Source organism: Ambystoma mexicanum, chromosome 11, assembly GCF_040938575.1.
Source record: "Ambystoma mexicanum isolate Mex_15411 chromosome 11, UKY_AmexF1_1, whole genome shotgun sequence".
Taxonomy (NCBI): domain Eukaryota; kingdom Metazoa; phylum Chordata; class Amphibia; order Caudata; family Ambystomatidae; genus Ambystoma; species Ambystoma mexicanum.
The window spans coordinates 687,043,549-687,066,918 of NC_090934.1; the positions used below are offsets into that span (position 1 = coordinate 687,043,549).

A 23,370-nucleotide genomic window follows, 5' to 3' on the forward strand; every position below is an offset into this window, starting at 1 on the left:
CTGAGAAACAGTGACTGTGGGTAACAGAGGAAGACCACATGTTTACTTACGTCAGACGGAATTGTGTAAGCATATTTTGCAGTGAGGCATACGTTTCACTTTTTTGTTTATTTTTGTGTAATTTATTTATTGATGATGATGATGTACTTATTTGTCACATTTGTATTTTAACTTTCTGACTTCTATATGTTGGTTGAAATAAATGGGCTCAACAGGCTTCCCGTGCTTAAAGCTCTAGGTATTGTGCGCTTCTGATGGGGGGGCACTTGGGGGTACCTCTGCAGCTCACTGACAGTGCTGTTGCTGAAAGTGTGGGTGCTATAGTAGGTCCATGGAATGTCACCTGAGGCCTAGGATCACATTTGAATGCATACGTGTAAGCCCTATGCAGTCGCCGTGCCATATTTTTCTCTCTTTTGAATCTGTAAAACAACATTTGCTGGAGAAGGCGGCAGAGAGTAAAGCGTGTTGCAAAGCACAACACGGTGGCACTTGCGGCACTGCCCATAGGGGCTTTTGCAACTAAGCTTTTACTTTCAAAATCCAATTTACATTTCAAGATCAAAGACGCAGAACAAACAGTGGCACAAAGTAAGCCCACATTGATTCCTGACTAATGTTCACATAAACCCCTATTAGCGAGATCTGGCTGAGTGCTGATTAAAGAGACTAATGGGCTGGGTGTCATAAGTAAATGGCTGTTTTATTCATGTTGAGTATCTTGCCTTGCTAGACTAGATATTTTCTCTTTCTGAATAATGTCATAATTGCTGCAGCAAACGAACATTTTTAATAATAGTTTTGCTGAATAATCCTCGCATTACCAGAATATTTGCTTCAAATATTAACTCTGCGCACATCACATCTATCCCATTACTTTGCAAAGTAAAGCAGCTTAATTCGAAAAATAAAAATCCGAGCGAGTGAAGATAATATCATGTTTAGGCTACCACCAATCTCCAGGCAGCTGTGGTGAAATTCAGACAGACTACCCCTTTTATAATAGAGGGGCCTGACGTTTACAGAGCGACAATATTTTGCAATCTGTAGAAAGGACAAATCTCACTTTACGCAATTGGCGATGGGTTCATTCCTGAGAGCTAGTGTCAGCAAATGTGGGCAGTGTTTAACCCTTAAACAGGGCGATTGAAGTGGGCATTTAATGTTCGACAGACATATTTGAAATGGAAATAGAGGTCATCACGTGAACGCGTTTTGGAAGTTAGTGGCGCATTTCTAGAAACCTCTTCAGCCCTTAGTAGCAAATAAAGTTTCTTCGGGTTTCAGTCCATAAGCAAAACATATTTTTAGTGCCAAAATCAAAACGCCAGTCTTCGTTCGCAGTCATTTCGTGCACGTTCTAATTGGCATTGCATTGTTTGCAAGTGTGTGTCTATCACTATTTCTGACACGTTGGATTTGTCAGTGGAAAGCAATGGCCTGAAACGGGGATATCTGAATTCTCAGTTTCCAGCCGTGACCTCTGGATTTCCTGCTACTATATTGGGCTTCACAACAAACATCCGGCGTCCGTGTCAGAAGGCATCAGCGTGAACGTCTGCTGACAGAATGCCGTGTTGGCAGCCCACCTATCATTTTTACAATCCGGGCTTAGTGTTTCCCCCATTGAAATTCTTCTGAAAACTGAAATCAATCATATCACTTTTAGTCTTTGAGGAAGGGCACCGCGGACTACTTTTCAGCAGAGCTGCGGCGCCTCGCTAACCCATAAGCTTCCTTTGCCGCCTGCTTACTGGTGCATTTAATAAAATAAAGCTCACTCGACGGTGCCGTGGGCAAGTGTGCAAGGTGATAGGCATATTTGCTTACAGTAAATACAAGCGGAAAATCGCCGACAAGCAGGCTGCCGCTTTGACAAGTATGTGAGGATCCACTTTTGCATTAGAACGCCTGCACCCGAGCGCAATTAGTTCTCCTCACACACGGCCTCTGTTTATCTTATGCTGCCTGATTACTCGAGGAGAATCACACCGCCTGCTTCATTGCGCCTGCTTACAAGCTTCATTTTGAAACGGGGAAGGGCGAGTGTGTGTAAATATTCAGAATTCAGCCCTTGGATTCTATTGTGAGTGTCTGGATAGCACGTGTTTGCTTAATTTCTCTTCAATTTGTACTTCTTCCCATTGACAAGGTTTGTTTCGAGTGAACCAGCTTCCTCGCCTCAACACCATGGCTCCTGATACATCGGGTGTGAAGGACCTGGCTTTTAAATTGAAGAGAAAGCTATTCACCATTGAGGTAAGGGGTCATGTTTGGTGTTAATGAACTGTAAATCAAATTAAGGAATGTCTCCCCTAAAGTTTTTTTTTCTTCTTCGGTGTTGGTCTAACTAGTGCGTTCAATCTCCGAATAATGCTGGCATTCATTTAACAAACAAATGCATTCTGGGATTTGTAGTCTGGTGATCTGAAGTTGAACAAAATGGAACTAAGCACAAAATACCAATGATTTCTAACGGAAAGTGAAGGGGTGGAATAGCGTTTTCTTTTGGACATCCCTGAATTCCATCTTTGCCTTTTTGCTACCCCCATATTTTGTGTCGGTATTCAGTGTTAACGATTTCCGTGCTGATAGAATAGATACCTTCTTTTTATTTGAACACAATGTGAGAAAGCAGTAAGCATAATGGGAGAAATCATTATTTTACTGTTACAATGCAATGGTCCGAAATGCACACAGAACAAGGCCACAGTAAACAGTCTATGCCCCAAAGCAGTGGGTAAACATTTCAAGTCACAAGCTTCTAGCCCACCATACGAAGTCACTCACATATACACACGCCACACCATTTCCTACTCGCCTGGAATAAATGATCACTAGCTAATGGCAAGTGGCGGTTTCTAGGGACATCAGGTTAGATTCCTCTGAATAGTTTGTCATTTTGGCATTGAGCACTTTGAAACACTTGCCTTGTCTATAGGCGCTTTATAAATAAACATTACCATACCATACCATTTTGTTTGCTTTCGTTTTTATTCACTCCATTTGTAAAAAATAAAAAAAATGGATGTAAGCACCTGATATACTTGATTTGTTCAAAGAAAGCCAGGCCTGCAAATTAGGCATTTAAAAGGACGTTTTTCAAAATAGCCTGTTGTTGCCAACAATCTGTACGCTTTATGCAGTGCCTGTAATGATGGCCAGCGTTGGTGCGTTGGCTATTTTAAATCTATTTTCACAGGCTTGAGCCGATTTTCTTGCCATTGCCGAACCATTTGAATCCCATTATAGTTATTTGAAGTACCCTTTCTTCGGATGCTGTAACAGTTTCACTGATGTTTTATTCGCAACTACATCCATACAAATGCCCGATGAGATTTAAAAATGAATGTATTTTCAGATTGTTTAGTCTTGGAGGTACTGTTTTTGGGGGGACATGGTTAGCTTTGTGGAACTCGTTAGCACTATGTATCGCTTTTTCTTTCATTTTTTGAAACGGACCTAAAACAGCTAAGCAGACTTAGCAAAGCATTTTGTTTAATCTCTTTTCAAGTGAAACTCTCTTAAACGGGCTACTTAGAGCCACAAAAAGGGAATTGCCAGCAATAAATTAGCATATTTTGTGCATCTTGGCCAAATGATGGTGAATGTGGCTTGGCACTGCTTTGGTGTTTGGGACTTCACCCTTAAGTGACCACTCTGGCCCTTCTCTGACCCCCTGCCCTCTTTAGCTGGCCACTTGATAAGGTAACGTATGGGTCCCCTTTCTTTGCCGCACAGTTGTAAGCAGCCTTACCCCATAAATCATTGAACGGGACCCATTAAGCGACAAATTTAGATACCCTCCTCCCAATTAAAAGCCATCAATGTCCTTAATTATGGAATTCTTTGGAGACGAGTTAATAGTTAATTAGGCAACTGCGTCTTCACACCGGCGAACTCCAGAGAGTCGAGTTTCTTAAACGCGAAGCTGCACTTAGAGAGCCTTCGCATCAGTCAGCGAAGAACTCTGCGCGCCTTCACTGTCCTGATGGTGTTTGCTCATAGTCTGCCGCGAGAAAAGGAGCCAATCAGAGGGGATAATTAACCAAGGACAGATGTGTTCCCAAACCTTTTACTTTATGGGTTCATTTTCGCAGCAGAGCGTCTCCATGTAAACGTTTAACCCAACAGTTGAGTAACTAGGAACATGGAGAGTTGCCGCCCGGTTCTTATGTCCAACGTCGCTTGCGTCCGGGCCTGGCTCTTTGGCCTGGCTCTTTACAAAGCAGCTCTTTGCATGCTGGGACTCGCATGTTTGCTTTTTCTTTATAAGCACGGGCCTTCAGCTGCAAGGCTATTGGCCAAGAAGCCAGATTGGTGACATGGCGCCAGAAGGCAAACATCACCCTATAGCTGGCAGATTTAAGTCAAAGGCCCCCATAGTCAAAACATGATAGAAGGCCCACGTGGGTGGGTCGTGGAGGCAGAGTCTAGAGTGGGCAGAGGTGATGAATGATGAACTTTACAGACAAATGAAAACCTTATTTCAAAGTTGTGTTTTTAGTTTTCTGTGTTTGGTAGTCTGACTCTAGCTAGAGACAGATGAGCCTCCTCGCCAGGCTTTGCTGTCAATAGTGGTAATATTGAAGGATCAAGCGTGAACCTAATGTTGGAAATGATGGGGTTCAAGGGAATGGGCAATCACATGGGAAGGTACGTTACAGGCGGTGATATCACGGGATCATTCCTACAGCATGCAGAACCATATGGTGCATGTCCCTGCTTTTCTTACCCCACACACCTAAAAGGCACTTGAACATCAAACTTAAAGGAGTTCACCGTTTAATCTCAAAACATACCAGGGGTTCTTTTTTGTGGGTGCTGTGTGTGGCATTTGAAAGAGCCCTTAACTCTAACCCACCACTTTCATATCTCCTCCAGCTCCACAGGGCCCAGCTACAAGGCAGTGAATGGAAATGGAGAAGCAATAAGGGCAGGATAGTGAGGGAGAAAAATGGAGAAGGAGCAGGTGACATGAACACTGATGGGACAGGAGAGTGGAGAATGAATGAAGGAAGTCAGAAGCGTGAGGGAGAGTTTGAGAGTGAGGGAAGGCAGGAGATACAGTGATTGAACAGAGCCAGGTGAAGTTAAAAGGGTGACTGGGTACAGAGAACGAACGAGGACAGGAGAATGGGGCAATAGTTAATGAGGAACAAGAGTGAGGGGAAATGCAGGGTAATGAGGATAAATGGTAGGGGAAGTAGAGAGCAGGGGCCTCTGGAGTGTAAGGAGAATGGGGACTAATGGAGGTCTGAAGAGTCAGAGAAATGAAGAGTGAGGAAGGGCAGCACGAGAAAGGGAGGCAAGTGAGTGAGGAATGAGAAGTGGAGGAGCAGCACTGTAAAGGCAAATGGTATGACGTGGGGAAACGAGGGAGGGAAAAAGGAAGTGAAGGAAGGCAGCTGAGTATGTAAATAGCAGCAAAATGAGGAAGAGAGCGGGATCTTTAAAACAAAGATCCTTTGGCAGAAATGGAGAAAGAAAAAGTCAGGAGGATTAAGAGAATGAAGCAAGAACAGGAGACTACAGTGTTAAAAAGAGCAGTAAAGAGTGGGCTAGTAGAGAGGACATTGCTTGTAAGGAAAAAAGAGGGGGCAAAAAGAATTCTCTATAGGAGAAAAAGTAAGTAGGAGCGAAAAGAGTAAAAGGGGAGCATATTTGTGATGCTTGCCCTAGCTGCCCACCTATACACAGTAACCGCTGCAATAGATAAATGAACAGGGAACAATTAAAATGCTGCCACTTGGATAATGTTGTATTGAAATGGGCCAAAAAAGATCCACATGGTTGACGAAAATACCCTTTGTGTGAGTTTCTGTGTTCACTTTATATCAAGTTGTCAGCTCAACAAGCCCAAATGAAACCCAAGGTTGGGGAACAGGGCTGGGTGTGTCTCTAGGGTGGCCAACCAGCCCACATTTTGCGGGACGGTCCCAATTTCATGTGCCATGTCTCACACACAGTCAGCTTGTGACAGGAATAAGCCCTGATGTTTCTCCTCTGAAGCAGGATCAGCTGTCCAAAGTCTTCCCTGCTGACACTTTTCGTGTGACAGTTAAAAGTGCAGGAAAATATTATCTATGCAGATTGTACGAACTATAATCCATTTTCGTTCCTTGTCTATTATTGCTATTACATTCATGTTACAGTTTCTTGTTACTAGTCTTTCTGTATTGACCTTTTACATGGTTTGGTTCGATTTTTTTTTCTCCTTTGTATCTCCAAATCCTCATGAATATCTGCTTTATGATCAATTGTACTATTGTTATAATCTCAATAAAAATGATTAAACTAAAAATAAAAGTGCAGGAAAGCACCGCACCTTTCCCACTGCTCCCCAGCAGCCCCTTGTTCAGCTTTGTGTCGTACTCATTTTAATAAACTAATTTGAGGTTGTTTACCCAGGCAGTGGGGCCTGAGTAAGGACTGTTGTGCATTAAAAGGTGTGATTGGTGTGTGATAATAAATGGTAAGGGAGAATAACACTGCATTCTGTGTAAAGTAAAGGCTCAAGCAGATGGCTGGTGCTACAATCATGCATTCAAGGTGGTGAAAATAAAGCTACGTATGTCTTCTTGCTTGACCTATTTCTATAACAATGCATATAATGTCAGTTTGGTTTCTTATGTACAAAAATGTCTGGGATCCCCTCTACCGAGAACGAACACAGCTAAATAACCTGTTCTATGGGAAGGTGCCCAACCGAGAGGGTCTACAACCACGTTTAAGCTCACTGTACCTTTCACAGAGGAGAAATACCCATTTGCATATCTTGACCCACCCACAAGGGCAGTCCAGCACCAAGATGCTAGGCAATTCTCCTCTCAACAAGAGTGCCAACAGCAACCCCAGACACAATTTTCAGCCTAGTTGGGCCTCATCAGTGAGGTGAAGCTGTGAGCTAAAATGTGGTTGTAGAACCCCCTCAACCCCGCACCAGAGTTTTGTGTTTCTTATGTGATTTGTGTACTTTTGAAGGCATTGATAGAAAAATGAATTATTTCATTTTTGGAAACTCAAACCTTAAAAAATATTTGTGACCAATCATTTGGATGATATCTAGGCAAGTGCTTAAATTATAACCTGGGTCCAAATACTGATGTCACCACTTTAATGAAATGTGTGATCCTGGGCAAATAATTTAATCTCACTGTGCCTGATCTGCTGACATTGGGTGTTGCTAGAAGTGAAGAAAAACCCTCCTGGTTTCCTAACCTATTGAGTTGTTGCATATTAATAATAGTGAACATTTATATATTGCACAGCAAGTTATTCTCTTGGTTTACAGGCGAGAAACTATCTTAATTTCTTTGCCAATGGAACACTAATGTTACTGATTGTGATGTTATTTACTGTAATGTTTCTTCTGATCATGTCAATCTATATATTGAAAATTAGGGTTCTGCATATCTTTAGATGCACAGGTCCAAAACACAAATTGGAACATATCAGTGCCTTGTATGCCTGACAGTCTCACAGTGTAATGATTCTATTGTCCTGTGTTTGTGTTCAAGAGCCTGGAGGGTGGGGGAGGGGCAATCAGCCGCCCCTGTTTTGTCAGTCTTACTACACAGCAACATAGTTATTTCTTTCATGACATTTAAATGTGCACTTTACTGTGTGTGCATGTTACAGGCTGCCCTCTGCTGGCTGCGGCCACCTTAACTGAAGACTTTAAAAGTGCACTTTGCAGCAGGTTAGAGACTGCCTTTGATAGCACACAGCATCTAGCAGTGTTATCACCTCTTTGCCTTTAACTCTGGTTTCATCTGTCTTAGCACCTTGCTGACAGAGCAATTACTAACTTTTCAGTGGCAGTTTAGTGTTTCAGCTCCATTCTGGCTGCCTACCCATAAAGAGTCCTTTGTATCCATTCTTATTTACGCAACCAAAGGGTGCCACAGGTTGTGTCCACCCCCCTTAACTGTGGGCAATGGGGGCCCAACAAATGTTTATCCGGGCCCTGTGAGTGAGCGCTAAAACTGCTCTGTTATTAAAATGTGCCTGTCTGCCAGTAAGCTGGGGGGAGCAAGGGGGTGAGGAAACCCCAACCACATTTTCATCTTTCAGCCATCAGTAGGCCACTGCTCAGCTCTCCTTGCTGGAGTTGTCATAGTCGAGAGACAGTCCTGCACATTAGAAGAGTTGCTCCTGTCTTTACATTTGAACTAGCATAATGGAGCTTTAATAGAATATGTGAAGAAGGCTACCCATGAAACCGGGCCGGATTTCACGTTAGGCCTAGGAGGCACATTCCTGGGGATATAGTGGATTTGCATCATTTCAGCATGTTCTAGTACATCAGTGTGCTTCTGTCACAGTAGCCCCTGTGTCAGTGGGATAATTAGAGCGAGTGTATGCCAGTGTGAAATAACTGGAGCAGAGTTCTGTATATCTTGTTTGTCACCAATATGGGTGGTGTACTCCATACGTGGATGTTAATTAGTCATGGTTGCCATTGTGAAATGACACAGAATGTTAAACAGTAAGTGACATCGCTGCCTGCATTGATTGAAAAGCAGTTTTAAGTGCTGGTGGACGGGCATGGTTACACATTTCAAGTTGCAAGGTACTAGCCAGGCATAAAAAGCCACTCGCCCCATGCATTCTCCACATGCACAAAGCACACCATTTAATTTCTTCAAGAGTCAATTTTCGCATGCTGGATTTTGAGGCCTTCTTTAAAGACTATGGTGATGCCTCCTTAAAGCATACAAATAATGGTGGAGCAATACATGGAATTGCTTGTCATGAAGGAATAGATTGTTGTTAGATTTCAACAGAATCCTATTTTAGCAGTGCTGGTGCACACCATACATCACTTTCAGAATAATAATCTGACCACTTCATAATGAAATCGAGTTTGTAAGCACATGGCTGTTGCGTGGCCAATAAGGTCAAACTCTTGGAAGACTTTTAAAGAGACTAATTGACATTTACCTGAAGAAGGCGAGAACATTGTAACATCTGCTGAAATCATTTTTCCGATGTAGAGTGTGAATTGTTTTGGATAGTAAAGTCAGGAGGCAGTATATTTTAAAAAAAAATCTTCTCTCGGCCTTGAGGATTGTTTGAATCCAATGCTTGGTGTCAAGTTAGACCAGAAAAGGTTTATGTAATGATTGTTAAATTGTTTTGAATATTATTTATTTTTGTTTACCTTGTGAAATGAGATTTATTCACCACTGTCAATCTATTGTGGTTTTTAATACCCGAATAAGGCAATTAATTGCTTTGAGATTAATTTACATCATAAATTGACAGATCTCATTGAGAGAAGGCATTTATGATTGTTGGGATCAAACAAATATTTAACCTGTGTTATGAATTTTAGATTTAGAAAGCAAGAGACCAGAGCTCATTAGTAGGGAGCCCTGTTGTATCAATTTGCAATTGGATTAGCCATAGTAAAGGGCTTTTTATATGATCCTTTTAGCTAATTTCTTTTGAATGTATCAGGCATTTTCCACCTAAGCAAATTGATATCTTCACACTTGCTTACCTGAAAATTTAACCGATTATCTTTTTGTTAAGAGTAATATCTTGCCCCCACAGTGTCCCCCTGCTGATGGTGTCCTAATAAATCACTGAGTAGTTATTTGCAAGCGCCATACACATTAGCACAGTTGTTTTTATGACTTTACCTGAACTCAACTATATTATATGATATATAGGGCTTTGTTAAGCAGTGGGAGGCCAAAGCAGATCTAGAGAGAAAATAAGCTATGCATGGATTCAATGTTTTTCTGATCATCTGGTGATTATGCTACAGTGGGGGCCCATGATTTGTCTCTAAAAGTTTTTATTGCCTATTAAACATTGTGTATTTTTTCACAACTCACATACAGGGTATGGTTATTAACATTTCATTTGGTTTCCCCAATTCTTAATGTGCACCAACAGGTGCGGTTGGAGAAATGTCTCTTGAGTACCTTTGAGCACTGAAATGTAAAATCTTGTCAGAGCTTCAAGATATCAACTGAATATGTATGGAACATATTTAAATATAATGCATTTCTTTAAGGTTGGTTCATTGTGAAAACCCAACCTTATTTACCATGTGGTGTATCGATGTGTAATTCTGATAGAAATGTAAAATGTGTTGAATCAGACCCTTAGACTGAATTGCACTTAGAAGTACTTAATTGTGGATTAATTTCATGCAGGCACCTTTATCTGATCTTGGGGTGTGCTGCATTGTTGCCATCTGTCTGGCCACTAAGGCAGAAAAAATAGGCACTCAGCATGAAACTCTACATGAAAATGTAATGATCTTATTGTCAATACCATTTTAAATGACCGAGTAGAGTGCAACTACAGGTTTGCCCCCATTGTGGTGCCTATTTGTAATACGTGAAAAGAATGTACATTGTGAGCCTTGGATGTGTCTAGTGAATGTTTTTAGAAGATAATCTGTTGTCAGGATGCTTACACTAATACTCTTGTGGCATGGACTTAAACCTAGGATGCAATAAGGTTTGACACGTGTAGTGGAATTTACAGTTGCGTATGTGTGCAAATGCCATGAAGTGACTTTTGAATGAATCAGTAGGTAATTAATCTATCGGAGTTGCTGGGAGACAACCAAAGATGTTTAGAGAGATGTAGGTAATTCTGGCCCAAGGAGATTTAAATATCTGCCTCAAAACAGTTAGGGGATCATACTCGACTCAATGAATGAATGGATGAATGGGAAGGGGACTTTTAAAACGACTGAATTCCCTTGAACATAAGTTAAATATTTTTCAATAATTGTTGAAAGGATAATATTGTATTAATGAACATGCAAAAATACAGTGCGGTTGGGTTTGGGTTTGAGAGTTCTGGAGAATGTTATAGGTGGCATGATCACCAGTTTAAGGGAAAAGTGATCTGATCTTCAATCTTTACAAGGAGCCGCTGGGAGCCCTCCTAGCCATGCACAACATCCACATCCACCAATATGCCGACGACACCCTAGACCTCAAGATCCACTCCATCAAGGACATCCACAGGACTCGTAATCTGCCTCTTGTTGATCCAGTCTTGGATGGCCAGTGCATACTTGAAGCTCAACCCCTCCAAGAATGAATCCTACTCCTCACCAACAACACCAAACACCCGGTATACAGACCTGGCTATGAGCCATGAACCCTGAGGGCTTCACACCCAAGCTCACCTCCTGCGCCAAGTCCCTTGGGTTCCACATTGACAAACACCTCTCCTTCAAGACACACATAGCTACGAAAACTCACAGCTTGGTATCAGCTCTCCCTCCTGTGGAAAGTCGAGCCCTTCCTCCCTTCAAACTGCTTTAGATTCGCTGTTCAAGCACTGGTCCTATCCCACCTGGAAGCGGCAATGCCCTCCTCGAAGGCCTCCCATTGTCCGATCTTGTGCCCCTGAGAAGTGCCCAACACACGGCCGCATGACTCATCAAGGCTCTACGCAGATACGACCAGGTCATCCTGGCACTCATCGACCTTCACAGGCTCCCACTGCACACACAAATCCCCTTCAAGTCTTCCTGCATCATCTATAAGGCATCAGCATCCTCGGCGGACAGCACACCACCAGAAGCCAGGACATCTGCAGATTTGAATTCTGCTGCTGCAAAAAGGAAAGGACCAGAAAACAAGCCTTCTTTGCCTACGGCTTAAGACTATGGAACCTCCTACCCGCCAGCATCAGGCTTGCCCCCATGCTCCTACAATTCAGAAAAGAACTCAAGACCCACCTCTTCAAGGAGTCTCTCCCCTCAACACCTAGGCTATTATGCCCCCCTGTGCCACCTGACTCACTAAACGCTGCCCGCCCCCCTCCTCCTCACCAACCTGTACAGCTATACCCCTCCTCTGTGCCTCTCTGTATCCTACCCCCCACTGTATATCTGTTCTGACCTCTGAAAAGCAATCAGTTATGCATCTGTACTGTTGTATACTTCTGTAAAGTGCTCCATTGTGTGTCTGTGTTGTTGTCTACCTCTGTTAAGCACTCTGTTGCTTCTGGAAGCTAGGTCTGCACTCAATAAATACCATAATAATAAAAATAACTTGCAAGTAGGTCCTTTTTGAGATTGTACGCAAGAGTTTCAATTGTAAACCCAATGCAACCTTATAGTAGTTTACTACATGGATAACTATAAGGCTACAAGAGGGTCTTTAAGGGATAGGGATAATTAGGTCAACATATCACTGAGCCCATCTCCACACCCCTCCCTGCATCTATTTCCCTGGGTCTAGCTAGAATGGGTTTATTTTCCTCTAGTGCTGGTTCTGGAATCTGAGGTTTCTCTCACTCTGCTCTAGAATGTCTGAGCCTCAGTGGAGGAAGGATCATTTTAATTTCTTTAAATGTTTTAAGTGCTCAGTAATGTAAGGAACTCGTGGTATGAAACAGTAAGACAGACACAAGTGACCACAGATCAAGGGTGTTTATTGAACTTCATTTGGGTTTGAATAATGCCTATCTAATCCTAAATCTAAAGATGGGAGCAAGCTACGACCATCAAATAATAACGCAGTCTTAATGATGTCTTGTCAAAATAAAACGCCCTATAGTAATAAACCTATTGCCGTTCCTTACTTTTAAATACAAATAGTGTGGGAAACAATGTTATGCAAAAAGAAAATGTTCAAGAAATGATATGTCAGGATAATCAAGCCGTTGGCTTTCCTTCCCCACGTTTTCAGCACAGGACAAGGCGGCACACTCGAGTTTTGCACAGTCTCTGGCTTCTCTAGCATGAGGGTGCATTTTAAAACTTCAACATCATGCCCTTCTGTGACGAAGTCTCTTTTTCAGAGGGTCTGATACAATGCGACAAACAACAAAGTTCCTTTCTCCTTAGGATTTCACACGTACAAATTCTCAGGTGATTTTCTGTTCACCCAAGCTCCCTCTCCGCCAAGCTCAGACCCACTCTAACACAAAGCTTTCGATTGATCTCCCTCTGCCGGGCTCGGACCAACTTTATCAACTTTGCCACAAATGTCCTTTACTGTATCAACATTGAAGACCTTTGATTGTGCGCAGAGTTTTGCTTGAGCCTTCGCAAGACCACTTTGATTCACAATTCTTTACAACTCTTTACATTTTCAGCTGGGTACCTTACAGAGCCCTTTGATTGAGCACCCACGTGGTATCGGACCATTCTGTCAAAGGTATTTTATCTTTGTTTCAAAGTTCAATCACTTATCTGCAGTTCATTCATAGAACTGTTCAATACGTTGCTTTTCTTTGTTTAACGGGCTCCCCTCAATCGGGCTCAAACCACCATTCATCAGAACATTTTCAAAATAATTAAACCAAAGTTCACTTCTCTTCTCCCGACTTCCCTTATTCTGGTTCGAGCCACTTGTTTTATGATACAGATCCCCCTCCTCTGGGCTCATCTTTGCTTCTGTTCACTTTTTAGGTTTCCCTCGTTCCACCGCGAGCCTTTTAAACCGCTTCAGGCATTCATATTGCTATTTCAATTATTTGAGTTTATTCTTAAAGCCTTGAATAGTTCATTAACATCACACAGAGACATCCTCCTAGGCGATCGCGTCTCGCCTGGTCACTCTGTTACTCTGTATCACCTTTTAGGTTATCAAACACTGGAGATTCTCATTTTCTTACAGTTGCCATCCTACATGCAGCCTAACATCTTGGATACAGTTTGTTTCAATTTATCACAACCAGGTTTGTATTTTCCCTTTCTCACTCACCGGCTGCATTGTTCGATTGCCTGTCTGCGTTCTCACACTTCCTTTATTCATTCTTCTACTTTCAGCACACCTCCCCAACCCATTCCTTCACGGGGGGGACCAGGCTTCTCTCCACGGCTTCAATGAAGGAAAATGCTCACAATTCATCTGGTTTTGCAAAGTGTGGTCCCCCTTTTTTTTGGCTGTCTGGGAGTTTTTCCTGTACTCGCAGAGCCTCTGGGTTTTCCAGCTATAGCTGTTGCTGCCGCTCTACCTCCAGCCTTGCTCAATGTGTGCTTCTGAGCTCTCTGCCTTTTATCCAGGTGGGAGAGTTAATTGGTTGCATATGTAGATGTTTGGGCTGGAGTGACGATCCTGCCTGGCCTTGTTAATATGACAAAATGGGGGTTTTCCATAGGAATAATGGCCCATGGGCTTACATGGGTAATCCTCATTGATCCAGGTTTATTCTTCCTCGTCTCAGGCATGTCTATAGGATAGGAAAGGTGAGGATTATGGGAGTTGTAGTATTTTGCAACATGTGTTAAAATATGTTTGAATGGGTTTCAAATTAAAAGGACCTTTCAAATAATGTTTCTAAGAGTTATAGCCTTGCCCCCTTCCTCACGGTATCGGATACGTCCTCTCCACTACTTTGGCGCGTGTACTCAGCCTTTAAGTCATCATTTCAAGCCTGGTACTTGGTCTGTCATTGTTAGCACTCCTGTTCTAATTGGCCAGTTACCGCTCTGCACGGCCGCCGACTTTGTTACGTATTTGTTCTTTGACCTGCCTGCGGAACGCCAATTGAGTGAATGCCCCATCGCACAGAACTTTACGTGACCCCTCGCACTGCCATTTACTGTTGATTTTAGTCCACTGCGCTACTCTCTGGCGGATCGCACACTGGGTGATCGTCCCGTCCACTACAACATTGGTCACCATCGTGGCTTTTACCTGTGATCACCTTGACTGTAGCGTATGCCCGTGTGCTTGCAGATCGTACATAGCATGATTAGCCTGTCGCCTAGACCTGCATTGATGCCTACTGCATTGCCTTGTTGAATTCTTATCTGCCTGCTCAACGTATTCCCACTGTCCTGAACTGCTATGTGCCCAATGCACTGCCTTATTGAATTCTTATTTGCCTGCTGAACGTATTCCCACTGCCCTGAACTGCTATGTGCCCATTACATTGCCTTTTTGAAACTGACACGGCACTGCACGCTTTATTTGCCGGGTGCACGTTCACTGAGTAACTGATAACCCTCGTGCCCTCTCCCCTGCTATTATGCATCCCCAGAGTGCAGCATTTATTCTCTGTCAATTTGCCTTTTGCCTCTTGTTCACTATTATTGCACATACAGACTCAGCATTACCCAGCCGCAACACCCCCATAGCAGCACCACTACAAAACTACACCCGTCCTTTTGTCACCCTTCTGTGCCTCCCAACACATATTGTACACATACTCTACTATGCACATATAACACCTTAGGGGTACCATTGTCAACTTACACCAACAACTGCCTTTTCACTCAACCATGGATGGCCCTCTGACCAACCCTTACCTCAACGACCCAGCTCTTTGGCTACATGACTTCGCCAGGAAACCTACACCCAACCAACCTTGTTCTGTCTCATTGAGAAATTCTAGACTAGGGTCCAGACTTCCCCACACCTTTTACCACCGCTCTAGCACGGCCCAACCTGCCAAACTATCTGACATCAAGCATACAGCAGTTACCTATCACCATACGCCTATCCCCTCCATGGACACCCCTTCCTCGAACACACCTTTGCTAGTGCCCACCCCTGATGCATGAACCTCACCGGTTAATACACAATCCTCAACATGCATTAAGGCAGCATTGATCAATTCCAGGTCTCTCACGGCCCATGCCCTTGACATGGCGGATCTTATCACTACTCATGACCTCGACCTCATAGCTTGTACTGAAACTTGGCTCCATGCGGCCTCAGGACCCCTTCTATCCCTTGCACTCCCTGAAGGATACATAATCATCAGAAATAACCGTAACACTGCTCAAACTAAAGGTGGAGGTATAGCTATTATCCACAAAACCGTGCTAAATCTCCGGTTTTCCCCTCCTTACCAATTCAAATCAGCAGAATCCCTCACAGCGAAGCTCGCCATCTCTCCTAACCAGACCATCACCATCCACATCATATACAGGCCCCCTGGCCCCATATCTACCTTTACTGAGGATCTCGCCCACACCCTGTCTGAAAACACCAAGACTACCTCACAAATCATTGTACTAGGTGATTTCAATGTAGGCCTCTCTGACCCTAACAATGCATCAGCCCATGATGTCAACAGCTTACTACTCAATCTAGGCTTCACACAATGTGTCACCGCATCTACTCACTCTAAGGGCAGAAACCTAGCTTGGATAGCTGACCTTAACTGTGATTCTAAGGTCAACTCCAATTTACCATGTGCCTGGACGGACCATCACCTTATCACATTTAGCATCCCCACTAAAATCATTCACCCCATCCCTAACATAGCACCTGCCACGTCCACTAGGAACAAGCGCAACATAACGCGTGCTAAACTTATCCCACTCATCCTCCTCGCCCTCAATGATCTTGCCTCTGCATGTTCGGACCCTACTGTCCTGGTCGAAACATACAACCAGACTATGCTAAAGGCACTTGATCTTATAGCTCCCTCAAAACTACAGAAACCTAAACACCGGGCTCACCTTAACACCTGGTTCACGCCTCAGCTGAGAACCCTACGTAAGGAACAAAGGACCCTTGAAACTCGTTGGAGAAGCCACCCCACAGAATCCAATAAAGCAAGCATGGCTCTAGCCACTTTAAATTACAAAGAAGCCATACTGGCTGCTAAAAAAGAAACATACAATAAACATATTGAACAGACCCAATCCAACACCAAGGAGCTATTCAAAATGTTAAAGGAACTGGAATCCCCTGCTACTCCTCCAGACACCTGCTCCAAAGACAACGCTTGGTGCACAAACATCGAAGAGGCTCTCTTGGGAAAAATTACTATTCTCCAAACCAAAATCAATGAGAAAAAAACAGTCTACACTCCTTTATAGCACAGCTTGCCCCTCAGGCTAACTACAAACCGAATACTGCACCTCAGCAACCTTTCTGCTTCTCACCCCTCTCTATTTCTGAAGTTGAACACATCATTAACAGTCTTAAGCCCTCTAACTGTCAGGGTGACTCCTGCCCTGCCACTATTATCAAGGAGGCCTCACAGCACCTGACGCCTTTCATCACTACACTCATAAACTCCTCCTTCAAGTCGGGGATCGTCCCTGACAACCTCAAGGACGCCTGGGTTATTCCCTTACTGAAAAAACCTACCTTGAACGCTAACACTCCTACCAACTACAGACCTATCACCACGGTGCCATTTCTTTTAAAAATTCTCGATCAAGCAGCATACCTGCAGATCCAAGATTATCTTGAATCCAACGGCCTTCTGGGTTTTAGGCAATCGGGCTTCCGCCCTCGCCATGGCACAGAAACTGCGTTACTAGATTTAAAAACACAAATAGAAGACTTAAAAGATAAGGGAAAACTGGCTCTTTTACTCCTTCTAGACCTCTCTGCAGCATTCGATTTAGTCAATCATCAAATCCTCTGCCACCACCTTAAATCAGCGGCTAACTTCTCGGAGAACGCCACAGCTTGGATTACATCATTCCTGGACAATAGATCTATGAGGGTCTGCTCCCCCTCTGCCACTGCTGAACCTTCCCCTGTCACATGTTGTGTCCCCCAAGGGTCATGTGTGTCCCCGACACTCTACAACGTTTTCACAAAACCTCTATTTGACATACTGGACCGTATGGGCGTCACGTACACCAACTACGCTGAAGATACCCAAATACTTATTCCCATCAAGGGCGACCACAAAATTGACTCCCTAGCTATCAACGCCATTTATCATGTCATCCAGGCCTGGATGGCGCAGCATGAACTGTGTTTAAATGATGAGAAGACTGCACTCCTCATCTTAGGTTCACCCCAAAAACTCAGTAAACTTGTCCTTCAGCATTGATGGTAACTCCATCAAAGTGGCCAAGGACACCAAGACATTAGGTATTTATCTTGATTCCGCCCTCTCCCTATCCAGACAAACTAATGCAGTTTCTTCAGCCACGTCTTACACATGCAAGCTTATCAAAGCTTGCCGCCCTTTCCTGTCTCCTGCCAATTGCACAACTCTAGCCAGGACTCTTGTCCTCTCCAAAATCGATTACTGCAATACCCTCTATCTGGGCACTAACCAATGCAATATCAGAAAACTTCAAATCATCCAAAACAACACTATTAGAGGGGCCCTGAACATTCCTAGAACTGCACATATCTCCGAATACAGACAGAGCCTTCCTTGGCTCTCAGTTACCCAAAGAGTCTCTCTTAAAGCCTTGGCACTCACACATAAAAGTATCGCTAACCTAGCCCCCAGCTACCTTTCCAACAGGTTCACCTCACACTCAGCTGCGAGACCTCTTACAAGCGCACACACTAATTGCCTTGTCATCCCACGGTTCAACCTCCAAAAATCTGGAGGTCGCAGTTTTCCTGTCCTAGCAGCCAAGCTGTGGAACATACTACCCAACCCACTCGGAGCTGAACCTTCCTTCACTGCCTTCAAGCGTAATGCCAAAGCTTGGCTATCCACCCTCGACTAAGGATGACTATTGACTAACAATATTCTATGACACCACAGGCTATTTTTATGTCTCTGCCATTGCATTCTGCCCTATCCTGTAAATTGTATACCTTCGATTATGTCACCTGTATATTGTAAATTGTATACCTTTTGATTATGTCACATGTATATTTTGTATATTCTAAATGTAAATACTTCTATGTAAGCTGACTGTAACTAAATAATGCGCCCGGTTGCCTTCGACCCTTGTGCGCTATACAAATAAACAAAATACAAATGACTGGGCAAGGGGACTTGGGAATAGTGAGTGGGCTACTTCTTATTACTATATGTAGGGATGGTTCTGCATTTTCGCGAAGGACATGGTTGGGATGACATTGAGGTAGAATGACATCCTACACATTCTGTGGGGATATCTGGTATGGGTGTATCGGAGCAGGAGGACTACCATGTCTCGCCTGTGGGCATGTCTCCCATAGTTCCCAAGGACCCCTTCCCAAGGTGATCCTCCCTCGCTCGTCCGATCCCCAGGGTTCGGATCCAAGAGCGATGGCCCTTCCCTGGCCACCGGAAGAAAGGATCCCCAGGAATAGCATGGGAGAAACGCCTCAGGTTTCTCACAGTAACTAACAAGCAGCTTCAAGGCGCATTACAAATTACACAGTAAGACCAGCATAAATGTCAATACAAGCTAAATACAGAGACTTAAATAAGAACAGGATAAGAAAGGTGCTCTTAACCATGGCCATTTAAGCAGTGCTTTGCCTGGCAAACAAACAATGACTGAGTAAGCAAAAGTCAACGAGAGGAAAGTAAAAAGTACCACACAGTCGCTCCCCAGGCTTGAAAGCATTTTTTCTCTTAACAGTGGTCCTACTTTTCTGGTGGATTCTGAGCAAAGGAACCTAGTGAGGGAAAAGAGTACTGCTAGATATGACAAATTGACAAATTGATGGCATAAGGTGCTTCCAAAGGAGAGTGATCATTTTGAGTTTCACCTGTTAACGAATGGTTAACCTCCCCAATTTGGATCTCCAAGATGGGCACATAGACAAATCTTGAATGTCCAAAGATGATTCTCAATGTACAAGCGTCCCCATTGCAACATCTTGATGTATAAAGCACCAGGGATGACTTGTTTTAGCAGCAACTCTGTCTCTCGCTCCCTTAGTGTCAAGCTCCATAACTTTATATTTATTGCTCGATCTCTTGTAGCCTCCCTTGATCATGGATTATTTTCTTTCAGTTCACGAAAAATGCAGACATGCAATCAGCTCACATTAAAAATGTTTGCTGAACTGTATTCATACCGGACTGGTAGATCAGGCCTAATGTATCTCAGTCTTCCATTTAATGGGAGCGCCATCACCTGTCCTGCACTAATTGGCAGCCACGCCAGCATTCCCACTGGAAAGAGATCCTTTTAAATTCTACGGCATAGCTTGGCATCTATCTCGTCGGATGTGCCTTCATCCTCTGCCGCATATTTGCATATTAATAAAAAAATAATTGAAAACACGAATGGGACATTGTAAGCACCTTTTATATACAACTTTTCAGATGTAGGATGTAGATGGTCAGAATACTGATGGACATGCATGCTTTAACAAAACACTGAGCGAAGTTGCAATTTCATTTAAATTTTCTGTTTGGACGTAATTTTATTAGTCATAGTGTTGGAGAAGTTATTTTTTGCTGATATGCACATTTGTACTAATGACTCTGGTTTATTGGTAAGATTTCTTTTAACAAGTCTATTTATATTGTATATCTGTAAATCGTCCCATTGCATTAGTTTTCAATGCTTTAATGTTATTTTCAAAACCATAGCTATGCCAACATACAACAGTATGACCTACATCTCCCTAAATTAGGAGGACTTTGTTAGCTAAATCCCTGCTATGATACCTCCATTTGTTCTTCTGAGCATTCCAGAACCATGTGCAGGACGGATCCTGGACCAATAAAATCACTAAAACACACACAGGGGACCAAGTCAGGTTTCTGAACCCTGTATGTATTCCAAATGTTTTCACATATGGGAAGTACAGGTCAATCTTCCTAGTTTGTTTAATTAAAGATGCTGCTAGTTAATAACCTGTTATGTCCCTCGTACCGGTGCTAACTCTCCCCTACAGCGATGGACTATCCCTAGGCTGAGATTGGGAGCCGCCTGTCTAGGGTGAGGGGTCTGAAGGCATCTTTGAGTAAGACACAGGCAACAGATTCAAAGTTCAAAGTAAACACTTTTTTTTAACTTAAAAGTCAGGATGGAAAAACGACTATCGTGCCCTATACTGGTGGAATTTTCCTACAACCAAAACTAAGGATAGTCAAAGTCCAAAAGTTCAACTTGGGAATCTGTGTCCAAAACCTATACTGGGCCTCACAACTAATCTTATACAATGTGTAGGGATGTCAGGAACCAACAAAATCGTGTTCAACGCAATGTTTGGAGCTCTGTCCAGCTTGCAGCTTTCTTTCAACTCCCTTCCCTAAATATAAAGCAGTTCCAGTAAAAGTCTTAGGATTGCCTTACGTTAAAAATTATATATAGTTAGTAAATACTCAGGGTTCCCCTCCCCAATTTTCAAAACATAGTTCCAAACACAAAATATCTTGAGACTCTGTCTTCAAGTCACTAAGCAAATTAAATCTTAGGGTTCCCTTCCCCAAGATTTACTTTCAATGTGTAAGGACATTTTCCAGCATTCTTAAAGTTCTGCGCCACACTTGCTGACAGGGTCCACAGCTCCAAGGCGAAGGAGTGCCACTGACCAACCACCCCCACTACCATTTTGGTCCCTGCAAGTCAGGGTTTGCACAGGGCTCTGCAACCCCAGCGTGAAGGAGGGTTAGGGTGTCGCTTGTGGGATAGGAATAGGGTGAGGGAAACCGGTAAGAGTGCTAGGGAGAGGTTATGAATGGGAACAGGGACATAGGACCAAGTAATACTTGTACATCCTGTCTCTGTACTGTATCATGCATACACAACACACTCTCTCATAAAGCCCACCCCTAAACAAGAGCACAACAAGAAAGGCAGTGGCAAGATTCAAGGATTCAAACACTTAGCGTTGAGTGGTGGTGAGGAGGAGTTTCCTATGTGTCTCCTGCAAAGTCCCAACCTGATCTTTTTGCAGTAGCAGTTCAATGCTGCAAGAAAACACTGCATTTAGTACAGCTGCTATATATGACTGCCGCACGTGGCTTCATGTGCGCTGACTTTGCATAAATTAGCGTTAACAGTTGGATGGCCGCACGTGACTACTTCGTGACCAGGGACTTAAATCTCTTCACTGGCTCCCAGTGGCTGCAAGGATTAAGTTCAAAACACTATGCATTGTCCACAAGGGCTTCTGGGGCGTAGGGCCGAAATACCTTCAACTCTTTCTTCCTAAATATCTTCCTTCTCGAGCACTTCGCTCATCCACATCTAACTCCCTCAGGGTCAGTCGCTTCTCCAAGCAACGAGCTGGTGGCAGATCTCTCTCTTCGGCAGGGGCCTCCCTCTGGAACAGCCTTCCTGTCTCCTTGAAACTTGAGGAGAACCATCTCCGGTTCCGGAAGCACCTCAAAACCTTCCTCTTTGCCTCTGCTTTCTCTCCCCCTCCCCCCTGCTAAACGCTTGCCAGAAACGGCACTGGTTACCTGGCCACCCTTTCTGATTCTTGGGCCCAGGCCGCGCCAGTTGCCCACCTGCACTGACTCCCTTGCTACCCCGGCACCTGGGGACTGTTAACTGTATCCCTACAGTCCCCCTACCAGCACTTATTTCTGCACTTTCCTTGCACTTGTCACCAGTAGCCGTCTTTCTTTTTTTATTTATCTTATTTATTCTACTATCCCTTGTACTGCACTTTTCTCCTCTCCCTTCCCCACACACTTTTCCCCCTCCCCATGCACATGCGCGATCTGATTGATACCTGGCTTAGTAGGATCGTTTTCTGCCTTCCCTTGTTCCCCTCCCTTGCCTCGTCGCGCCTTGAAACACCTGTGTATAGGCACGTTATAAATGCCATATCATATCAAACATGCGTGGGTCGATGGGGCTGCATGTGGCTGATGAGCATGCAGTATAATTCAGCCATGTGAATGACAATTTCTACTGTTGTCTTTGGCTATGCGCGTGGCAGGGTGCTCTGGTAGGGCACACGGACGCGCAGTCGCTATTAAACATTCACTGGGGACATGCAGTGGTTAATGGGTCTGTGCGTAGCCCTCTGGGCTTTTCGCTTGCTTGGTGCGGCATGCAGCGGCAACCAGCACTTCTCAGTGTGAGGCAGGTGCCAGAACGTCAGTGGGGCTGCTCAACCCCCTGCTCCCCATGGTAGCTGAAACGCTTGCAGTACTTATCTGAAGCATGCAAGGGGCTGGGCTCTCGATCCGGTGTGGTGTGGCCCCTCGCTTGTGGGGCTGGTGCCAGAGCGCCTGATGACATGTCTTGCTGGCGTAAAGTCTCAAGCACAAGCCCCGTGTTCACTGTTGCATGCACGCATGATGCGTAGCCACTCCCCAGGCGTGTGCAGTCTGTCTTTTTAAGTCCAAGAGTTTCTGGGAAATGCAGTCCTGTAGTCCTGTGCCCTGCAAAGAGGGCAAATGAGCCTTTGTAATGGCTTGATGGGTTTTTTAGTTAATCATGCTTGCTTTGTTTGTGTTTTGCTTTCGCTTTCTGTGTTGAGAACACCGAAGGTGGCGTGTTCTTGTCCTTCTGGCCTGCTCATGTGTCCCACCTGCCCTCCAGCCCTGACACTTGCACCCTTTAAATATGGTTGGTCTTTGTACAAGAATGTCTTGACTGAAAGTTTCAGTTTCAGTTCACCTCCAAAGTTCCATTCACTCTGGAGTCCAATGTATATTTGGCTCACTTTTGTTGCTGAACGTCTGTTCAGTTTAAGGTTTAATAAGGATTGATTTCTTGGGTTCACAGATTTATCTACTTGTAAATTCAGCATATATAATTTGTCTTATATTTAAAGTTGCATTCACTGTTGAGATTGACACAAT

At 43.8% G+C, this 23,370-nt stretch overlaps 1 protein-coding gene across 3 annotated transcripts in view; it reads left to right on the plus strand.

Moving 5' to 3' along the window:
- Positions 1 to 23,370, plus strand: part of ELP4 (elongator acetyltransferase complex subunit 4) — a 1,964,259-nt gene that overhangs the window by 1,360,757 nt on the left and 580,132 nt on the right. For all 3 annotated transcript variants that reach the window (XM_069623546.1, XM_069623547.1, XM_069623545.1), the window contains one exon: positions 2,153 to 2,259. In XM_069623546.1, the coding sequence (XP_069479647.1) occupies positions 2,153 to 2,259 (107 nt within the window). The remainder of the gene's footprint in view (positions 1 to 2,152; positions 2,260 to 23,370) is intronic.